At 36.5% G+C, this 15889-nt stretch overlaps 1 protein-coding gene across 5 annotated transcripts in view; it reads left to right on the forward strand.

Moving 5' to 3' along the window:
- Positions 1 to 15889, forward strand: part of LOC102096149 (cadherin-6) — a 110009-nt gene that overhangs the window by 75015 nt on the left and 19105 nt on the right. For all 5 annotated transcript variants that reach the window (XM_065052605.1, XM_065052606.1, XM_065052603.1 and 2 more), the window contains 5 exons: positions 4112 to 4406; positions 5891 to 6010; positions 8042 to 8209; positions 9923 to 10110; positions 11570 to 11823. In XM_065052605.1, the coding sequence (XP_064908677.1) occupies positions 4112 to 4406; positions 5891 to 6010; positions 8042 to 8209; positions 9923 to 10110; positions 11570 to 11823 (1025 nt within the window). The remainder of the gene's footprint in view (positions 1 to 4111; positions 4407 to 5890; positions 6011 to 8041; positions 8210 to 9922; positions 10111 to 11569; positions 11824 to 15889) is intronic.

Here is a 15889-nt window from a genome sequence, read left to right on the forward strand (position 1 = left end):
TGGAGGCATGACGCCTCTCCTGTTTTCAGACCAGCTGTATTTGAATGTTTAAGGCCAGGACATTTCAGGGGGGCAGAAGAAAGGCAGACGCTGGACAGTTTTTATCTGACTGCAAGTCATTACTAGCAAACCAGATGGTTCACTTAACAGTGGTATTAAAGTAGAATGAGTAAAAGTATGCCTAGGGCATAGTAAAATCTTTAATTTGTCATTCATCCTCTGCCTTAGCCAGTGATTGATGGACGATTTCACAAAAGTGTCCAGATTAGATTCTAAATGAAACAATTTACTGTAATATTAATAAAGAGCAATTGCTGATGCATTTACTTTTTATTGCATAGACTTAGTTCTTCACAATTTTGCTTACCTTTAGGGTATTATTCAGTTCAGTCTGAGCACTCAATTGAAATTAAGTAACACTGAGTTCCTGTGGAAATAAAAGCTACCTTTACATGGAGTCCTAAAAACTTTTGGCTGAAGTAACTTTGTCTTGACTAATGGTAATACCATACAGCCCAGGTGACACAAGCACTGTGTCCCAAGACATTTTATTCTATCCCATGACTATCTGCCACGGCCCATTTATCTGACCAAGTTTATGCAGAGGATAATGGATACTCTTTTGCAACATGGGTTAGCACACAGAGTGAAGCTATAATATCTTGCATTGGCTAGAATTGGAGCTGCTAAAAGCATCTGCAGTATAATATATATGCATATCTCATCACAGAAAACTTCCTTTGTGGTGATGTATCTGGATAGTGAAAAATAACTTCAACTTTAAAAGAAAGTGGGGGTTGTTATACTACTAATTTCATCCTCATAATCTAACAATAGTGTTAAGTTTTATATACAAAACCATCAACTGTATTTTTAAGTGCATCTCACCTCCAGGCCCTTCATTTGACCTCAAATTGCACCATTTCTTTCTCCTTTAACTTTACTCACAGTTTATTTTTTTCAACATGGTGATTGTAGCAACTTCCACCTTCATAGTGGCCACACAGACAAAATATTAATTACAGGATAAACTGACAGTTAAGAAAGAATAAAACAGATTATTGTCTTTGCCTAGATAAAACATTTCTACCAAGGAAACAGTCAAGGACCGGTGAATGTTACAAATTTCTAATCTATGAGAAACTTTTCTAGAGATCTGCTTGTTTTTTCTAATATATAAACACATTTTTTTCTGAGAAGAAGAGAACAAAATCTGAGCTATTTTGGCTCAGCTATTAAGCAGTTGATCCTTGTGTTGTGATATAAGCCTATCCCACAAAAACCCTGATGCCAAGCATTTAGAGAACTATCCTAATTTACCAAAATCAAAAATATTATAATCATACATTTTGAGATCCTTCGTGAGTCAGGTTCTCAAGGCCACATATGGTGACACATTGTAAGTTCACTGTTGGTCTGAAGAACAGGCACTCAGCCAGCCTTAGCTCTACATAATACATGCTGGCACACAGGACATGATCTCCCCAAGGCCTCGCTCTCACAGTAAATAATCCACATATAGCCTGGGCAGCTGAGTACTTTGTTCTGTTGTGTCTTCAGGAAAGTTGTAAAACTAAAGGTATTGAAGCTGGAAAGGATCTTGTTAGAGGCAATGTTTATTTTCAAATGTTAGTGCTGTTGCTGAAGGGCTAGAGATTGAACCTTTGGTGAAGATCACCTCATTCTCAATATTGATGAATCATTACACTGAGATATACTTTGCCTTGATATCCAAAACCACAGCTGATCTTACACAGGTGAATTAATTGTGGAGGAGGAGCGGAAATTTCATAAACTACGGATTTAAAAAAAATCACAAAAGTTTCCATTTTTAGCCGTTTAGGTGGTCTGGACTAGATGAAGAATATTAAGGAAGAAAATTCCCAGGGGTTCCACCACCTTTTCTAGCTTGATCTTTTTCTGCTACTTTGCTAATTGAAACCAGGTTTAACTAAATTGATGACAAAAATGAGTTTGAGAGTTGAGCCTGTAATAGGTGTGACAACAGAACTATTCCATGATTCATATGAATTCACGATAGCCTATTATTGAGGGCTGTTTTTTTTTCTTTTTCCCAATATGATGCAGACAAAGTTAAAGAGGCTTTCAAGGCAAACAAAAGTTGAATTTTTGATGTGAAACAATAATAAAAAATACTGTTTTAAAGGCAAAATTCTTTTTATGCCTTTTTTGTTCCAGGATGCCTTAGAGGAAAATTATACTCAAATATCCAATTGAAATTACTTCCTGCAGTAGACTTCTAGTCTGATTTCTTAACAAGCAGGTCTAACAGATATTCATCAGAGGTTGAGATTATATCTAGCAAATCATATAATTCCTGCAGGCCCTGTGGCCAAGTATATTGGCCAACTGAATGAGACTCAGGAGACCTGAATTCTATTCCAGGTTCCAGTACTAGCCTTCTGAGAAACTTCAAGTTCCTATGCGTTGTTACCCAAAAAAAAAAGAGCAAATGGTTCTGACTGCTTTTCTGAAGGGTTTTGAAATCTACTTACGAAAAATGTTGCATAGAAGCTACTATTGGTGTCCTTATTATCGAGAGAAAGGGCTCTGTGCAAAATCACATGGAATGCTTTTTTTCTCCCTGAAGAACAAAATTAAGAAGAATGCTTCGGCACATCTGCTAACAATTAAACATACTACAGTGCTGCGATTTTGCATTATTGGGCACTTTTGAAATGTGTGTTGGCAAAGAGTTTTACCCTTAAACACATGGTTTATTGTATGGCTCATGCTTTCTGTAGGGACTGTAGGCATAAATGCACATGATGGAGCACCATGCCACAAAGTGGGTTGTCAGTAGGCTGCCAGCAAAGCACTGATCTGGGCAGAAAGTTGGAGGGAGCTCAGAACATTGACCATGTGGTCATGCTGAAGGCTGTGAAGATTTTCTATATTCTTTAAACCTACAAATCTTTCTCTTCTACAAAGTATGTCATACAGCAACGTTAAGTACTTTGCCACATAGTCAAATAGTTGTGTTTTTTTTTTTTTCTAACTTGTGTACAAGAAAAGAGAAGCAAAGAGCTGGTTGAGTAAGTCCAGCTCTCCTGATTCATAAACTTGTCTCTTCTACAAAATAAATAATTTCCAGGAATCTGCTACCTAATAGATTATTTTTTCCCACAAATTTCATCACCTATGCCTTGACTTTAGAAGCCATTTAAATGTTTCCTTTTTAAATTTTTTATTTTCTCTAATGTAACAATGAAAATAATTGTAGTTGATTTTAGTTGATTTAATTGTAGCCTTGTTTTTAAGGCCAGGAGGGATAAATAAGGTTTTATCAAAGGAATAGCCATGAGAGTATGATTTTATCAGTTGTACCTTGTGCTTGTGCTTAGCAGTATTCAAGAGACATGGAAATCTCCTGGGGAAAAAAAAATGATTGTTTGGGCAGCTCATCCTTTTTATGTTAATTACTATCATTCTCTTATTTCCCCTATTTAGTCAATGTCCCTTTGCATAAGGCAACTGATCCCTTCATTACCAGTGCTGGAATGGTCTAGTATGCCTGCCCACCTCTGCTCTTATTTTGCTGCATCTGTAAATGCATATACTTATCTGCTGTTCATGTATGTATTTAGTATGTTATTATGTTGTTCACTGTGTGGTGTATTACATAATGTCCACAGGGAGTAAGAGCAGAGCATCCAGAATTTAAACTCAAGAAGTAGCTGACCTGGCCACTTGTTAATTCCTTCCTTATTGCAATTCCTGAATCCAGTATTTTTCCACTGTAGGATGTGACTGTCCTATATTTGCCTAGGATTCTACTTAGGCCACTAACATTTAGATCTGACTGATGTATGCTTAGCTTGGGAAAGTGATCTGCAGCTTCAGTTCATGGTTTTCCTCAGGCAATTTCTTACCATGTTGCAGATCATTTCAATTCCAACATCAAGACACAACTCTATCAATTCACTGCTTCTACTGTGGTATCATCTCATTTTCCAAAAGCAGTGTACAGCCTATTGGCTGGGTATTAATAATAGTAAAGCATCTACCATGGTATCAGTTAAATTATCTAGAATTGTGTTTCAATTATTTCTTTCTTTTTTTTTTTTTTTAATCCCCATTTCACCACCAGCTGCATTCAGACCAGGATAAAGGAGATGGATCACTTAAGTACATCCTTTCTGGAGATGGAGCAGGAGACCTCTTCATTATCAATGAAAACACTGGTGACATCCAGGCCACAAAGAGACTAGACAGGGAAGAAAAGCCGGTCTACATACTCCGTGCCCAGGCTATAAACAGAAGGACTGGAAGACCAGTGGAACCAGAATCTGAGTTCATCATTAAGATCCATGATATCAATGACAATGAGCCAATGTTTACAAAGGATGTTTACAATGCCAGCATTCCTGAAATGTCAGATGTTGGTAGGTGCCAACTAATAATTGATTTCAGTGTCTAATCTGGGTTTTTTCTGTGGACTTAATAAAGGGCTAGAAGTTTACAGGCACTGAATACAGACATCCACTGTTTGAGTCTGGAGTAAAGCAGCTCAGCCTTTTAAAAAAAATCTAACTCCAGGAAAACAGTGGCAAGTTTGATGGAATCAGATGTGTCAGCTAAGTGAAACCCATTCCTTGTGTTGTACCAGAAAAAAACATGCAAGATTAGTTTAGCTCACAGTGAAAGAGAGGTGTGCTAAGCTGTGTTACACGACATATGTAGAGTTTAATACACTTTGTTACTATGATTTAGTAGCAGTGTAGCAGTGTAGTAGCAGATGGTAATCCGTGGTCACCTAAGTGTGTCCACACCATCCCTAGATCTGTTCAGCAACCATTCTTTAGTTCAGGAGGGTAAAAAGAAAAATAATGGAAAAGTACAGGAGCAGAAGTGGTTGTATACAACTGGGGAATGAAAACTCGCTTGAGTCAACCCATCACTGATTCAGAGACACAACATTAACTTCCTATGACCTTTGCTGCTCTTTTTGTGCAAAAGGAAAAAGGTCCAAAGTCCACTGAAGTCTATTGAAATCTTTCTATTGATTTAAAATGTATCAAGCTGTAGGAATAAGTCAAAAAAAAAAAAAAAAAAAAAAGAAAATAACCTCCTTGAAATATGGTTTTAAGATTGCATCTTTTCCAGAGAAGTTGCCAGGTTTTGATTCTTTGTCTCTGATTCTTAGGGAGGTCATTTTGATTTCTTTGTCAGAGAGACATAGATGGTTAAACTGCAAGAGGCACATTTCTAATCTGAAATAATATCCAGAGAGAGAAGCATTAATTAATCATAATCAAGAATGAGATTAAAATAAAGCTCAAGCAGTATGAAAATAAAGACTTTGGGGCATACTGTCTGCTCTCATTCACGGGTCTTGTCACATGGATGAAATCTCATCTGGTGAAGGAAGAACGTAATATTCACAAATCTGTTTTAAATGCCAAAACCAAAGATCGTTTTGTATGTTTGTTAACACTTTGCCTAGGGTTCAACACAAATTCTTTCTCTAGAAGACACATGAAATAAACAGATTTGTATTCCTATGCCAAATACTTTACAAGCATAAGTAAATTTGAGAAAGTATATTCTTGACTTAGATTCAAATTCTAAATGCCTTCAATATCTAGGGGAGTGTATTTTTAGTTTCTTCACAAGAAATATGATGAAGGATCTACACATCCAATCAATAACTATATATTTTAATGAAGAGAGAATAAACCAACTATTTTTTTTGTTTTGTTTTGTAGCTATGTGTCTTATGAACAGAGAAGCTGCTATAAAATAAGAATATCTCTAACTTTGTGCCACGAGTTTGACCTGAACCTGAACTATGCTTTTTCTGCATCATAAACTGCTTTGGCCATGAAAAAAAATGTGGATTTATATTTTCTTTAATTTATCATTGCAGGTACCTTTGTTGTGCAAGTCACTGCAACTGATGCTGATGATCCTACATATGGAAACAGTGCTAAAGTTGTCTACAGCATTCTTCAGGGACAACCATATTTCTCCGTTGAATCTGAGACAGGTCAGGGGACCTTATCTGTCACTCTATGATAATGTCTGCAATTTCAAATGACATACTAAGACAAGCTAGGACATATTAGACAAAAACTTCAAAGAGATTACATCTTACTGAGTGCAAAATCTGGCAAATTTAACAGAGCAATACATCAGTAAACATGACACCTACCTTAATTTAATCTTAACAACAAAGTCTAATGAATACAATTAGTACTGGGTGTGAACCCATTTTCAATCATTTTTAAGAAGCAGTGGGTACAGAGGCTGCTGTGGATGCTTAAATTAAACCAAATAGGTTGGCTTTTAGAAGAAAACGAGAAACAGGTGGGTGTGGAAAAAAGTGCTTAATTCTCATAGATCTTCATAATGGCTAAATTAAGACTGAGGACTTGTTCAGCTTAGGGTTTTTTTTTTCTCCTTCTGTTTCTTCAAAACTTGTTTAAAGTAATTATAATTTCTGTACATCTACAACATACCACTTTAATGTTAATTCTATGGAAGAAATCTTAATTAAGAATAATGATAGAAGAGGTAAAATTGGCTGTTGTACTACACTGGAAGATCACAAATAGAATCCAAAACTTCTGAGCTCTGTTTTTGGAAGACACTTAAATTATACACAGTGACTGGAATTTTTTATGGGCTGAAGAACAGCCAGCTTTTCAACCTGTGCATGTAAAACACATGAATTCTGACTGACTGAATCTGCTGTACCATTGATAATCAGACTACACAGATATTCTCTTCCCAAGATTTATAACAAACTTCTCCACCGAAAAACGAAGGATCTCAACAAACTCCTTAAATGGGAACATCCATTGTGATAGGTTGATGGAAGCTAAACAAATTAGTTCTCTTCAGGACCGTTACAGGAAAAGAATTGATTATCCCAGACAATTAATCAGGTTTTAGTATTGTTTCTTAAATAAATCTTAAGAGACTTGGACAAGGAAAAGGAGGGAGAGATTAGATGTCTCAAAGAAAAATACGAGGTGAAAGAATGTACAAAATTCTGTAAAGAGGGAAAGTCAAGATCCAAGGGACCTTCTCTTCAAGACTAAGGTATTAGATACTACAGGCAAGGATTTTTGCACTGATAGACTCATTCTGACTTGGACATTACACTATTTAAAGTTATAATAAGGATAATGTAGCTGGGAGTTCACCAGTAATAATCTCTTAGCAAGAGGGTTGCATGGGGCACAGAGGGGAATCAAAGTAAACCACAGGCTTGATCTTCCTGCCATGGAAATCAATTGCAAAACTCCTAGAGCGAAATGAGTCTCTGTCAAAGCCGCTGTAAATTTTGCCATGGATTTCAGTGCTTGAATTTCACCCCTTTTGCCTACAAAGGAGTCAGTTCTTAGCCTTAAGATACCCAGTCATTTTGCTTCATGGTAAAACTGAATGATTGAATTTCAATAGGAGTTGGCCTCACAACTGGTATTTGTGCCTTTGAAAAAGGAAATGACAGGCAAAATAATTTCAATAATTGTATAAATAGAAATATACATAATTGGGCATTCTTCAATGCCCACAATTTTCTTAACTACTTTCTCTTCTCCCTTTTAATACTGTTGTACTGCCTCTTTAATGATGTCTTGCTGGAGTTAGCCTTTTTTTTTTTTTTTTAACCACATCTGTCGAAATAAAAGTATTGACAGAAAAGGAGAGAAAAGATGGAGCACATTATAATGAACAAAGAGCCTTTTTCCAGTTCGGTGACAGATTTTAGCATGGAACTGAAAGGGGGTAAATAGTTATGTAAAATAACACTGCTCACAAATAGGTAGAATGTCTTTCTGGGAATGCCACTAATATTGTGTCTGTCACATAGGCTGCAGCCTGAGATATGATATGACAAGTCTATAATTTAATGTGCCATCTTATAACAGTAAATATTTGTACTGGACAAAGTTTACTTATTACACAGAGACTGTTTTGTTCTTTAGGCTGTGGGGTTTTTTAAATAAGAATTCCCATCAAAGCCAGTACCTTATCTGTGAGTTTTCCCTCTTTAATTTTCATATTTCAGGCATTATTAAAACTGCTTTGCTAAACATGGACCGTGAAAACAGGGACCAGTACCAAGTGGTCATCCAGGCTAAAGACATGGGAGGCCAGATGGGCGGATTATCGGGAACCACCACCGTGAACATCACATTGACTGATGTAAACGACAATCCACCTCGCTTCCCCCAGAGTATGGAATATTTACATTCTAAGTCTTTACAGTAGAATGGACAAAAATTGATATCTTTTTTTTCACTTCAGGTATTGTTTCTGCTGTCATGAAATTACTGAGTATTAGACTTCCTGTAAGAAAGAAACAGACAAAACGCAAGCAAGCAATAGAATCATGCTAATGTTAATTGCAATAACTGGGAACCATACCTGTAATATTTTTATTCCAGTTGCAGTAGATAGTCTGAGAGGTAAATTAATGTACAGAATAATTATTTTTCCTCTGAATTAAATAGCTTTGACTGATATAATCTGTATTTCGTGATCAATATTATTTCTATTAGACTTTGTCATTGACTGTGTTTTAAGATAACCATTTTAATCAAACATATTTAAGTTTTGAAACATATTTATTTAAGTACATAAACTGATCCCAAGAGCAATTCTATCAAAATGTATACTTACACCTGGGAAGCATTTATCTCATTGGACAAAAGTACATACACAAATATACCAGATATTTCTACCTGTTTTTCTTCCCAGATCTTTTGATAGATATCTGTGTGATATTCAAGGGAATCACTTGAGCCAGATCTTAGAAAGTAATTTCTATTGGACATAAGTGATTCAAAGTGATTCAGCTTTCGTCCACGTCTTTCTTTCTTTCTTATTTCCTTTCCTTTCCTTTCCTTTCCTTTCCTTTCCTTTCCTTTCCTTTCCTTTCCTTTCCTTTCCTTTCCTTTCCTTTCCTTTCCTTTCCTTTCCTTTCCTTTCCTTTCCTTTCCTTTCCTTTCCTTTCCTTTCCTTTCCTTTCCTTTCCTTTCCTTTCCTCTCCTCTCCTCTCCTCTCCTCTCCTCTCCTCTCCTCTCCTCTCCTCTCCTCTCCTCTCCTCTCCTCTCCTCTCCTCTCCTCTCCTCTCCTCTCCTCTCCTCTCCTCTCCTCTCCTCTCCTCTCCTCTCCTCTCCTCTCCTCTCCTCTCCTCTCCTCTCCTCTCCTCTCCTCTTCTTTTTTTTCTTTCTCTAACACTGCTCTGTGTGTGATGTGTGTGTATTACAGTGTCAGTGTGTGTCAAAGTCAAGAGCAGCTGTTAGAGAAAATAATTGCAGATAGTATCAGACAAATCAGCCAGCTTTGGCGGTTAAGTCACCAGGAAAGTTATTGGAAGCAACTTGTCATTTAAGTTCAAAGTCTGTTCTTAGCTGTGGGCAAAGCATTTCCGTTTAAATTAGAGCAACTCAAGAGAAAATATAGCACTCTGCCTCCAATGAGTTAATTATACATCTCTGGACATAAGTGTCTTCGATTTAAAAGCAGAAGATACAGCTTCATAATGCCAGCATTCCCCAAGTAGAATTTTTTCAGAGGAAAATACAACGTAACACATTATTAACAGGCATTTGCCTGGATTTGGGTTTTGTGCTACTAAGCTGCAGTGGCCTCTGGCAGTTCCTAATATTTGTCTTCTGGCTTCAAAACATTTGCTATATACATTTTTATATGGCCAACAGAGACTCCGGTGATGACTAGAAAGGGACATATATTGATAAAGATATATGTATCTAGAAAAACTAAATGCCCATCCTTCCTACTAGAAAAGCCTGTTTCCCCAGGAAAGCCAGAAAACACAGCGACTAACCCACCTGTGCATGCCCAGCATCGACAGTGGGCTGAGAGGGGGTGTCCAAAGTACCATGAGACTGACTGACAAAATATCTTTCTCTGTCTGCTGCAGGCACATACCAGTTCAGAACTCCCGAGTCTATGCCACCTGATTCACCAATTGGCAGGATAAAAGCTAATGATGCTGATGTGGATGAAAATGCAGAGATTGAATACAGCATCACTGAGGGGGATGGATATGACATGTTTGGAATTACCACAGACAAGGACACACAAGAAGGAATTATAACTGTCAAAAAGGTACACAACTTAACACGCTTAATCCCAGCTTCTGAAATACCAGCCAAAACTTTATCTAGCACATCTTTTTTTCCCTTTGTAGTGTGATGTGTTATTTCTTTTGAATGCTATCTATACGGAAACTTCACATTCCTTATGTAAAGTTTCTTTTATACAAGCTATTGAGGTCCTTCTCATACCCTCCTTTACTAAACCAATGCACATACTTTGAAGGACCTGAGAGAGTAAATAACCTAGGTAGTGGGATAGGACTGAGAAAAAATTCTACAATCTGAACACATCCACAGAATAATTCAAGGAGGCACCACCATCCAACAGTGATTTTCTCCCTGTGATGCTTACGGGATTTGCTCACCTACTAGAAGATGTTGTGTTAAGAACACAGAAATAATCAGTATCACATTACCTACTTTGCACTACCGGAAGGTGTTGAATTTTATAGCTATAATGTATTGAAATACATAAACAAATTTATTTTGACTCACTTTTTGTAAAAATGTAATGAATAAATCCAACAGCATACTTTTGCTTTAGAAAAAAATAATCACAGTCTTTGCTGGATCACAATAGACATCAGCTACTAGGTTGTACATTGGCTGTCAGAACAGGTTTGAGAAATATTGTTTACAGTGGGTTATCAGGCAAGCTTGATAAGGTTACAGATATCATCCTCCATCAGTTCAAGTTCAGTCATCACTAGATAGACATTGTGTAGATTTTCTGAACATGCACTTGCTTGTTGATATCAGTACGACACCTGTCATTACTTGTTTTTTAGAAGATGCCTTCCAGGGGCTGATTATGATATTGGTCTAACTCTGTTTGCATTTATGTCTGTTGCTGACAGAAGCTGTGAATCTTCTACAACATAGTGGGGAAAAAAAGTGGGTGACTACTCTCTCCCCACCTTTCTCCAAGTACTGCGACAAAAAGTTGCTAAATGCTCTTCTTTATACTTTTAACAGAGTGTGATATAGTGTAGCCTATCATAAAATCATGTTTTCCTTGATGGGTGGTCCTGGATGTCTAGACACTAGATGTCACAGTGTTTTGTTCCAGTGATGGAATGTCAATATTTAAACAAGAAGTTCCTAGAAAATCTTAGCACCTTTAGAGTGTGGTGTTTAAAGGGAGGGAATAGAGAAGAAACCATCAAAATGCCGAAAATGACAGAATAAAAGGCATGAAGAGTTAAGACCATCTGAGAAGGAAAGATGAATTGATGTTTAGGAGTTCCAAGCATACAGTTCTCTGAAAAAGTCTTTTTTTCTATACCGTGTCATCAGTAACATAGAGCCCTGTCTTTCTCCTTTCTGCTGGCATTTTAACTCCTGTTCAGTCTCCTGTTATCTAGCACAGGTCTCTCCATGAAATCCCCCCATTTGGCTCATCTGGCTGTAAAACCAGAGCAATCCCCACAGACCTTTCAAACTTGATTTTGTTTTTGTTTTTTCCTCAGGCATTGGATTTTGAAAATAAAAACCTGTATATTCTGAAAGTGGAAGCTACCAATACTCATGTGGACCCTCGATTCCTGTACCTGGGTCCATTCAAGGACTCGGCTACAGTCAGAATTCAGGTGGAGGATGTAGATGAACCCCCTGTGTTCAGCAGACCAGCATACATAATGGAAGTGAAAGAAGATGTTCCAATGAACACTGTAATAGGAACAGTAACTGCTCAGGATCCAGATGCTGCCAAGAATCCTGTCAAGTAAGCACACACTATTTTGGCTTGTGTGTAAATTTTTTACAGCTATACTTTTGATTTTTTTTTTCCTGTCAGTACACACGCAAAAAAACATTTTTAACAATGAAATTGTTCAGGTATGCTTGAATATGGAGTATTGTAGATGGTAAACAATCACTCCCACATATCTAGGTATGTATGATTTTGTTTGGATGGCCCTTACATCTTGAATTATATCCTGCCTTCTTCAGTAACTAATGTTCGTGGTTGTTTCTACCGTAGAAGAATTTACTGCAAGAAGGGCATTGAGATGTTAGTGTTTTTACATCTTCCGTATTTTCCAGTGCAGTGTGGTGGTCTTGGCTATATGACAGGGGGGTGATTCAGCAGCCCTCTCCTCTCCCATCTGTCCGGACCTACTTAACAGAGGTCACATTTACCTTCCCTAAACTGCAAGTAGAAATGCCTTATAAGCAGCTCCTGTGCACACACAGACTCTGATCTCACTTGTATTAGTGTAAGGTTAGTAAGATAAGAATCGGTCTCATGGACTTCATAGATTACACTTGCCATGAATCAATAGTCTTAGAGGAAGTGGAGGAAATCTTAAGGTTGGAGTAGCTAAACCTAAGCCTTTGTTTTTTGTAAATGAACAACTACAATGTTTCAGTAAATTTAAAAACATATTGGAGTATTTAAGTCATATTGGATAGAGTATAAAATAACCTTTAAATAGTTGTGTGCTTTAACTGAAGTTCATTGCTACTGACAAGGCAGTAAGAGGAGGAAATGAAAAGTACAGCAATATTAAATCCAGGTCAGTTTTCAGTATGTCTCTGGGTCAGGCACCTTGGACATGCAATAGTACTCTTAAGATCAAATAGAACAATGCTTTAATAAAAACCCAATCCATCAATACTTTGCACTTAGGCAAACAACTATCTTTCAACAAGACATCTTACAATGTTTATGAGGCATGAGTAAGTTTTAAGCTCTCAGGTCATCTTGCAATAGGAGAAAATATTATAATCTTATTTTCCTAGATGAAGAAATTAAATCTAAAGCATTTCTGGCAAAAACCTTGTCTGTCTTCAGTTTACATGAAATGCCCTGTACATGAATTCTTGACTGAGACTAAGCCTGCTAATTTTAATTAAAGTTTGCTTTCATTTCTGTCATGACATGCAACAGTTATATGGAGTTCTGGACTAGCAGAGCACGGTAACTTAAAGAGCAACATAATGTGTTGTTGACTTTGGTGAAGCCCAGGGACAGAATGAACAATCTCTATAACATGTCTTCTTGGGCATGCTAGCATGAAAATGAAAAATTGGTTGGGGTGACACCTGGGCCCCTTGGAGTCATCATATGAATCTGCTTTTTTATATCTAATGGCACTGTAGAGTGAGGGGAGTGCTTCCCTCTGCTTCCCTGTGGTGATAACTACAACCATTTGCATTTCACAGCAGCAGCAGCCCTTAATTATAAGTGATTTACAGTGGATAGGGATTATGCTGTTCAATGTTGAATACTGCCTACTGGCTCTTCTCTGTTAATTGAATCTGTGTGCTAAAACTTACCTGTCTTTCAAAAGGCAGATCTTTAATACAGTATAGGTATTTTGCATATTAAAGTATTAAATAATTATTGAGCAAAATTTAGCCAAAGTGTCAAAATTGATGCAGTGCAGCAGACTTGTCTCCGTTATACCCTCATACCATGCAACAACCAAGGTGAAAGGAGAAGAAAGAGAAAAATGAGGAAAAGGTTAAAATAAAAGAAATAAATGCAGCAAGAGAAACATGAAAATCAGTAAGAGGGGAAGGAAAACGGCAGAGAGCAGTAGTCTGGGAGACGTTAGCTTGCAATAAATGTAATTTTATGGTGCTAATATCTTGGGTATCTCCTAGAATTTAGGGGCACAGGTTGAGTCTACATCTTTTTGACAGGGTGTTTTTTTTTTTTTTTTCTTTTTTTCATCATGCAATAGAGATGCTAAATCCAATTTTCACTCTGAGCTTCAGGGAAGATGCAATTAGAGTATATATATATGACTTGTCACTTGCTTGTCAATTTTTCTTGATGGTTAAAATAAAATCTTTAGACACTTGATATTACAATGAAAATCTTTCATTTTCTCCTCTCCTCGAGTGAAGATTTCTCTTTTTAAACAAACTGAGCCTCAACTCTGTTAGATGAAAGCCCCTTTGATCTTCCATTAAAGGAAACCTTCACAATATCATTATGAAAATGCATTATGAAAAATTCACACATCCCTTCCTGACCCACAAATCTTCCTGACTTGTGGCTACATTATCCAGCAAGCTGCCGAACATCAGAAGACAATGAAGCAATAGCAAAATATGAAGTGGATATCTGCCCTGATTGTAAGAGTGTATGACCTGCCTATTGGTAGAGCTGAATTTCATCAGTCCAGCCCTTACAAATAAGCCTTACTGTGGCATGACATTTAGAAAATGCAAAAATACACCCGTAACTGTATTTGAATATGCATCCACGTGTAGCGACATTAAACGACTCCTGAGTAACACTTGACTGTCCAGCTCTATTATAAAAAAGAAGTTTTCCATTCTGCTTGTGTTTGATTTAAACAGAAATGTTATGAACCTCTGCATATTGAAAAAAATAATTCTGCAACTGGCATTGCTGTATTGTACACCAGATCTTTTTAAATTGTTAGTTGAGTTTTTTTGCCATAGTAACTCCTCAGAGGCATAATGAAGTTCATCAGTCACTGGAACTGTCTCCCTGCTGTGATTTGATTTACTAAAGTGTCCTAGATGAAAATGTTCTGCAAACAAATGTAAAGCTTAATTTCATTTGTGTATTTTACTGACAACATAGTTGCATGTGTTAGATTCTCTCTTTCACCCTCCTTCCTGTGATGTATGAGGAGAGACTGAAATCTGCACAGATATGTTTTAACTTCCTAGCTTGTCAATTTCTCAAGGTTTGAAAAGGATGAAGTCCTGAAATCTGACAAATACACAACAGTGATTTCATTAAATAAATGTAAAAATTAATTTGATGTTGTCTGCTTAATTCTTACTAGGTTATGATCTGTAAGTCAGAATCACCACAAATTCAACATAATTAACAGCCCTAGATCAAAAGAGACTGAATTATACAAACTGAGAAACAGAAGTGACAGTCTATCTTATTAAAATCATCCTTCTAGACCAGGGTTAATGGAATAATTAGAATATACTTTAACTGCATTGATCTTGTATGTATTTTCTTTCGGATGTGAAGAGATAAAATTAACATTTCATTAAGGAGCTCTTCTTGGATATTTTTTTGGTTTGGTTTGGTTTGGGTTTTTGTTTGTTTTCTGGGTTTGTTTTTCTTTGTGGTTGTTTTTTTGTGAGTTTAACTTTCAGCTGTACAGATGATCGAATATACATACAGTTTTACAAGGACTTGTATTTTAAATCCTTAATATCCTGAGGAAGGAGTCCTCAATATTACAGATCTGAAAACCTTAGAAAAAGTACAAAACACTTTTTTTTTCAAATTTCCTCCAGATACTGTACCACAGATTGAATTTGGGAAATCTTAAAAAGTAAAGATAGTGATTATGATATGCCAAGGCATTAAAATATGCTAAAGCAGTAAGATATTTTAAGTCCTTTCATAATATGAGGTGTGAGTGAAAGTATAATTGAAGGAAAAAAAAAAAAACACAACAATGAAGGGACAACTTGTGCCTAAAGCTGGTTGCTTACTTAAATATTTTGCTGAATAAGAGCCTGAACATACTATTACAGTTGGCTGGAAAATGTAATCTATGGAAAATCCTGATGTTTCACTTCAAATAAGAATGCAAAGTCTAGATTTACTGCAAAATGAAAATACCAAAGTATTTCAACTGAAAGATATGGAAATGAGCTACAGAATATCTGAAAAATAATTGAATTCACAAAATACCAACATAATATCATATGAAAGCCAGAATGAATGAAAGTTAAAATGAAATGTTTACCATATCAAATACTTTGTCAAAATATAAGAGAGTCAGACCAGTTTGTATAAACTTGTTTCCATCAAACGTTTCAGCTAAGTCAACAGA

This window comes from Columba livia, chromosome 2 (assembly GCF_036013475.1).
Source record: "Columba livia isolate bColLiv1 breed racing homer chromosome 2, bColLiv1.pat.W.v2, whole genome shotgun sequence".
NCBI lineage: Eukaryota > Metazoa > Chordata > Aves > Columbiformes > Columbidae > Columba > Columba livia.